The following is a 6,991-nucleotide window of genomic DNA, read 5'->3' as shown; positions in this document are numbered from 1 at the left end:
AAAAAAAAAAAAAAACAGAAACCAAAAAGAGAAACGAAAAAAAAAAGGTTAGAAGAGAAAAAGAAAAAAAAAAAAGAAAAAGAAAGGGAGAGGCGGAGCAGTGCACAAAAAGGGAGAACCCCACTATGTACGGTCGTTGTTTTTATAGGCTATTTCTCTCTTTGTTTTCAATTTTTTTTTTTTTTTTTACTGTCCGTTCTTCTTCTCTGTTGCAGAGGAAGTGATGATGTTCTGGTTACTGGAGGCAATTCTTTTTCCTTACGCTAGGTGAGCAAAAAATGAGATATTACTACGTCATGACATGAAATAGTAGTGCATATTTCCTAATCTCTCCCTTTCTCTGTTTTCTTTTTTCTTTATTTTTCTTATTAATTTAGGTATGGAACAGGTCTTTGTGAGGACCATACAAAGAGTATAGATAAGCGGAGAGTATTTAGAAATGTCATGCAGGAAGGGGATCTTCGTCGCGTTCCAAGTTGCTCTAAAAGTAATATAAAAAAAAGTAAATGTAATAAGGGGTGTTTTTTTTTTTATTTTTTTCTTCGTTTGCAGTTTGATGGCTCCTATAATCAGTTCGACTTTTAGTGAGATTATTCTTTTGATATCTCTGTCTCCCTCTGTGCGCGGGTGTATGCGTGAGTAGGTGGTGATGGGGAAATCTGTTTTCTGTAACCTATGTGGAGGGATATATATATATATATATCATTTTATGTCTTCCTTACATTTTCCTTGTACTACTGTTGCTGCTGCTGCTTAATATTCCTTCTTTTATTTTGTGTAAATACTCTCCTTATATTCTCCTTTGGTTTCTCCCTTTTGTTTGTGTATCCTTTTATTGTACTTTCGTGTGCTGACTGAAAGGAAAACCATAGCAGAGGTGGTGTTACTCGGGCCACCAGCTACTTAGTAGGTACTGTAACACTCGCATGGCTCTGCGTTGTGTACCAATTCGCTTCGGGGTACATCGTGTTGGCTACACGCACCCCAGCACACTCCCTGTGCCTTGTGCGCAGCGGTGGGATTTACGACTTGCGCGTGCTCGTATATTTCAGGAGTATATTGAAGAGAAGGCCCCTGGTGCGTGGCAGTTAGAGGATGAAAGGTCAATGTCACCAGAGTTTAAGACATTCACAGGTTACCCTATGCGAGAGATGCGTCCTGGCTACGGACAAAATCTACCAGATTTTATTATGAAGAAGCGGTTGCCAAACAACACACATTATGAGCTCTTCGCCCGTCGTGATATTCCCAATGAGGATAATGCCATGTACGGAAAATACCTCTATGACATGACTGTTCATGGAACCTCATTACCATCAACCTACAGAATGCATAAAGATATTAACAAGGCACAACGTAACGATAGAAAACTCTCTGGTAACCGGTTTAAAGTACTCTGCTCTTCTGGGGCAAAGAATCCTCCATCTCAGTGGGAGCCCATTCCAGATGCTACCGAAGAGGAGGAGTAGGGAAAAATGTGCTTTTATTAGCGGTTTTTTTTATTTCTTCTTTCTTGTTCTTGTTGTTTATTATTACTATTACTACTACTGGATCCGTTTCATGACTTTTTCTTGTTGTCTTCGTGTCTAGTGAATAAGTGAATGTAGTAGAGCACAGAAGTTTTGCAGCAATGCGTTATATGTTTTTGCTTGTCTCTGTATGAATATACTTACTTGCGGGATAGATGATGTAGGGAGGTACTAGTATCCCCTTATGAAAAGCTGCGCAGTCAACCGTAAAATATTTATGCCATTTGTTTCACTTTTTTTTTTTATGTTCTTCAATCATTTAATCTTTTTTCTCCTCTTTTGTCATTGTTTAGTTTCTTTTTTTTTTTTTTTTTCTACTTTCAGCTCTCTCTCTTTCTCTCTCCCCTCCCCTCCACACTTCGGTTTCTTCTGTGTTACGTTCTCAGCGGGCAAGAAGGTGTAGATAGAACTGTATGGTTTCAATTGATGATTGGAGGAAGGAGTGCACTTCAGAGGATCATGTGCAGCGTCAGTACTTTGCCAGAAATGCTTTACAACGAAACTTCCGAGGGGATGTGCAGCGGCGAGTGACGTCATCATCATCGCCTTCCACCACGGCGGTGATTGATTGCTGCTGGGCCAGAGGACACCACACAGGTGGGATGTTATCCACTGTTTCATCAGCCCTTTCTCCGTGTCTTTTCTGCGCTCTCTCCAGTGGTAGTGTCTGCATTCTGAACACATCGAATTTCGTAAAGACGTATCTGTTTGAGAGTGATACAGAACGACGGAGTCAAAAATCTGATCAAACATCGAAAAAAGAAATTCCAAATCAGCAAGAATGCTGCCGTGATAATCTAACTGCCATTGATTGTTTCCTTCTCCCTCGTTCTGGATCACGGAGTGCCGTTTCACCATCAGCAACAGTAGCCGCAACAGCAGGGGGAATAGGACGAGGAACGACCTCAGAGACGGAGGAGTCTTCAGTAATTGTGTGCGCCGTAGCGGAGGGATGGCTCTGCACATTTGCTGTTGACGCCGACACTCCCACACACTCGCGCTCCGTTAGTGTGAAGGCGGGAACTGTACACAAGGCTGTTGAGTTGCCATCTAATGATGTGCTTCCATCAAAGGGAACATGGGAAAAGATGTGGATTCGCTTTAGCGCGAAGGGCTCACGAATCGTCGTGGTGACTACATGGAAGGCACCGTGTGGACGCAATACCACAACGTTTGGTATTTCAAATGGCGAGGAGGATTATATTCAGTATGGGGCGCATTTTTGCGTTCTTAAGCGCCGGGAAGGTGGGGCGTTAGATGCGTACACTGTGGAGAAGCCATGGACCCAGGTATCTGCTGCCAGTGAGAGAACTTCGGCAGAATTGTTGCATGTTGTCTGGTGGGATGATGATGAGAGCATGATGCTTACAGTTTGGACAGATGGTACTGTGTCACTCATCAATTTAGAGCTGAAAACCATTAGACATACCTCAGTGTTTTATAGCAGTGTGGAACAAACTCCTGGTCGTATTACAGCGGCAACAGCTGTGGCTCCAATTACTAACAGCAGTATAAATGGGGGACGAAGTGGTGGTACACCTCCTCAGTCAGGTCTTTTAGCGTTAGTAGTGGATGGAAATATTGTAATGGTGTTCACTGTATATGAGTTGCTGGTTCCTCATGTGCATGCTACAGATAGTGTTGAGGAGGCACCACTGAAAGCTGCAAAAACTGAAGTGAATGAAAATGAGAAAATGAAAAAAGGTCTCAAGTTACGACCTGCGCATCAAACATACTGTAGTGAAGACATTCCCGTTCGTGATCTTGCCCTTTTTGACAACTTCATTCCCTACACCTTGGCTGTACTACTGGAGAGTGGAGCACTACTCACGTTTGACTCAGTTACCATGGAACTTCTTTACCATCGTCCACTCCAACGTCTCTTTCCCGCAGTAGGAGCCAAGACAAGACACCAGGTCCAGGAGAAGCGTGATGACACAGCTAAAACGGAAAGCCAATGTCAATGCAGAAGTTACTTCATTAGACCAAGGGAGAGGCCTATGGCTATGTGCGTCATGGAGCACAATACCGTTGTTGTGTTACGTCCGCCTTAAAAAAATACAACGACAACGACAACTGAACATTAATTTTGGTGAATTCACATAGTAACAATATATCCCTCACCAGGTTTGGATTGACAGACCGTTACTGTGTTTTTTTGATCTTTTTTTTTTCTTTTTGTGAGTTTCTTTTTATCCCCTGGAGTGCACCTTGCATGTTCTTTTTTTTTCCTTTTTTTCTTTTTTTTTTCTCCCGTTACCGAATTTATATATATATATGTATATATAAATATGGAATATTATTTGATTTCGAGAAGAACTGTCTACTCTGGATATCTAATGCGCTTCTGGGCGCAGCACCATTTTGTGCTTCGCACAGCAGTTGCAAGTAGTCACCATACTACTTTTAGACGAATGCCTACCTTATTAGGAGTTAGAAGATCAATGATAAGATCAGCGACAGTGACAGGTGCTCGGTACTTTGCTCGTGTCTCACCCATTCAAGGCACTATCGACGCCCCCAAAGGTGGTTTCGTGACGGAAGACATTAAAATTGATATGAATGCCAATCTTGGTGGGGCGTACGCCCGTGGTGTTTTTGCGCGTCGTGAGATTGGTTATGGACGCGAGATTATGAACATACCCGCTTTTGTGATGTACATTGGTGATAACAATGAACAACCGCTGCGGGATCAGGTAATGATTCTTACAAAGGAAGTTTTTACAAAACTTGTTCTAGGTTCACCAGAGGAGCAGAAGTACATCAAACACCGCGTGGCGACGCTAATGTCTGGTGGTTTCTCATATTTTACGCGTGAAAAGGATGTCTTTGAGTTTGCAGAAGAAGTTCGAGCTCCTGGACCGGAGGGGGCTCTTAAGAATGGTGCAAACTTCCTACTTAGTGGTGAATTTTCCTCATATGATCTTCAAAAATTGCCACTCATCATTGAATTTAATCGATACGACGTTGAATACAATGGACGACGAGGCATATGTCTGTTCCCAGAGGCACAATATTTTAACCATCAGTGCGACCCAAATGTGGAAGTGACAATCACGTACAATAGTATAAAGGGTGTTTTTTTCTTAAGCGCTCGGACAGTTAGGCCCGTGCGTGAGGGTGAAGAGCTATTTATAAACTACATGCCAGGAAATACATTACCTATTTCAAGGTTGGCGTTGGCTATGAAAAAACGGTGGGGATTTGAGTGCACGTGTGTTAGATGCAAAAGTCGCGGTATTGGTGCTGTGACGATGTTATTTGTTGTTGTAATGGTTCCTATGACAGCGTACCTGCGCTCAATTAACGTGAGCCGTACAAAAGAAAAACAACGTGGTATTTGAGTTATCAACCTAAAAGGTGATTTTTATTTTTGAGGCGACATAGCTGCATCATCCTTCGGCAATATATGGAGAATGGGTGTGGGGGATTGGGTAGTCGTCTCCCTTTGCCTTCTTACACAATTTTTCTTTTTTTTTTTACCCATTAAGAATGGGTGGTTGATTTTTCTAGTTGCTGTATATATCTGAAATATTTCTTCTTTATTTCTTTGAATCCTTTAATATTACTTTTCTTTCTTTATTTTTCTCTCTACCTATTTTTCTTCTTATAGTAGTTTGCTAGTGAAGTCTCGGGGGCACTCTTTTTCTTCTTGACCCATTGGAATAAAACGATAAGGGAAGGGCCATATTGGAGAGAAAGAGAGAGAGAGGGAGAAAGGAAAGAAACCAAGGAAAAGAGTTTCCCCTCAAAATAAAAAAAAAACAAAAGGACGGGTGGCCTTCTGCCCTTCCTACCAAACAAAACAATACCAAACAAAAAAAAAAAAAAACGAAAAATAAATAATAACATAAAAAAATATATATATATTTATATATATAGAGAGAGCGAGAGAGAGAAATAAAAAAAAAGGAAATAAAAAAACCTGAAGCGCAAATATATATTTATATATATTTGTTTAACTGGTTTTTTTTTTTTTTTCTTTTGTGGTGTTTCGGGGATAGTGAGTGAATAAGTGGGCGAGATGCTGTCGAAGGATCCAGGTCTGTGGAACTCTGGGCTGCTTGGAAGCTCCACAACATCAACGGGGGCCGCAAATCCGAACACTCGCGCTGCTGCGGGAATAGGTACTCCCTCCGCGACGGTTACCACTGCGAGCAACACTAGCTATGCCTTCTTGGCCTCTTCCGCCTCTTCCGTGTTACTGCAAGGCACCACTAACGGCATAAGCAACAACCCGACAACTCTGATGCCGGCAACGGTGAGTCACGATCGCTCGCAGGAGCTTTGCAAGTACTTTCTCAATGGCGGTTGTCTTCGGGGGGCGCAGTGTCAGTATCTGCACGAGCTGCCAGATGAGCGACACCTTGACGTGAACGGATATGGATACATTCTCAACCCCAACGTGCACAACGCACAAAAGACACTTCCTCTAGCAGTGAGCAACAACACAACGAGTGCTGTTCAGGTGAACGGTGGAGCCCCGACATCATCGCCGCTGATGCTAGGCCTCAATACGGGCAGTAGTAGGCAGTCGCACAGTGCGAAGACCAAACCGCAGGCGTCTCTTTTGGTGGGTGTGCCAACACACTTGCCGTTTCAGTTGTCTGTCCCAAGCGTAAAGGCACCTCCACCAAAGTACCGTCCACCGGAGCCATTCTTAGAGTACAACTTGCCACCAACTCTAGCACTGCCAATTAAAACACCGGCGAAAGATGTGGCCCTCCAACTAACTAATGCAATGCTTAAGAACTGATACGGAAATAGGAAATGCCAATAGAGGAAAGTGAAATAGAAGGCGAAGCAAAAAAACAAAAAACAAAAAAAACGCAGCAACATCAACAGCAACAAAAAGAAGAATTAAGTAAGGTGACGTTGTAAACACAACGGTAGAGATATACGAGATATCCTGCTCCTTTCTCATCGTTGTTCTTATTTGGTGTTCTCCCCTGCCTCGAGGCAGGAGGGAAGATTAGGAAATGTGAGACGGAAGTAGGAAAAAAAAAAAAGAAAATAAAAGTGAAAGAAGAAAAAAAAAAAATAAACTACCAATGCTGAGGACATAACCGTTTCTCAAACGTTAAGCAGGTGATATAAAAGAAGCGGAATATTGGTACGAGTCTAGGTGAATTGCGCTCCAAGATAGCCAGGTGTGTGCTCACGTATGTACACGTCTGTGTGTGTGTTATTAAATGTATATGCGTATGTGTTCTTGTTTCTGATTCACATTCTCTGATTTACAGGTTCTATACAAAACCTCACAGCAGCGTAGTTATAAATAGAGAACTGAAAGAACAACGAACAAATTTAGTGAGCGATTACCGGCCGTCCCCCTCCCCCCCTCTCGTCTCACCCCCCTCCTTCCGAAATCAATAACACGAAAAACAAAACCAATAACAAGAAAAAAAAAAGAAGAGCGAGGTAGGGATGGCAGCGTCTGCAAAAAAAAAAAAAAAAAAGGT

The 6,991-nt window shown here is 42.4% G+C and overlaps 4 protein-coding genes across 4 annotated transcripts; all 4 read left to right on the top strand.

Moving 5' to 3' along the window:
* Positions 1–926: 926 nt before the first annotated feature.
* TM35_000331240 (uncharacterized protein) lies at positions 927–1,469 on the top strand (the record flags this gene model as incomplete). The annotated part of the gene is made up of 1 exon (XM_029028880.1): positions 927–1,469. The coding sequence occupies one exon, from the start codon at positions 927–929 to the stop codon at positions 1,467–1,469; it is 543 nt and encodes a 180-aa protein (XP_028879733.1).
* A 473-nt stretch (positions 1,470–1,942) lies between these two features.
* TM35_000331230 (uncharacterized protein) lies at positions 1,943–3,583 on the top strand (the record flags this gene model as incomplete). Its single annotated transcript, XM_029028879.1, has 1 exon — positions 1,943–3,583. One exon carries the CDS (start codon positions 1,943–1,945, stop codon positions 3,581–3,583), a length of 1,641 nt encoding a protein of 546 aa, XP_028879732.1.
* Positions 3,584–3,868: 285 nt separating this feature from the next.
* TM35_000331220 (uncharacterized protein) lies at positions 3,869–4,873 on the top strand (the record flags this gene model as incomplete). Its single annotated transcript, XM_029028878.1, has 1 exon — positions 3,869–4,873. One exon carries the CDS (start codon positions 3,869–3,871, stop codon positions 4,871–4,873), a length of 1,005 nt encoding a protein of 334 aa, XP_028879731.1.
* A 680-nt stretch (positions 4,874–5,553) lies between these two features.
* TM35_000331210 (uncharacterized protein) lies at positions 5,554–6,285 on the top strand (the record flags this gene model as incomplete). Its single annotated transcript, XM_029028877.1, has 1 exon — positions 5,554–6,285. The coding sequence occupies one exon, from the start codon at positions 5,554–5,556 to the stop codon at positions 6,283–6,285; it is 732 nt and encodes a 243-aa protein (XP_028879730.1).
* Between the last annotated feature and the right edge of the window lie 706 nt (positions 6,286–6,991).

This window comes from Trypanosoma theileri (assembly GCF_002087225.1).
Source record: "Trypanosoma theileri isolate Edinburgh chromosome Unknown TM35_Tth_33_V1, whole genome shotgun sequence".
Classification (NCBI taxonomy): Eukaryota; Euglenozoa; class Kinetoplastea; order Trypanosomatida; family Trypanosomatidae; genus Trypanosoma; species Trypanosoma theileri.
Note: the sequence above shows the minus strand (reverse complement) of the source record. Positions and strands in the feature narration are given on the sequence as shown.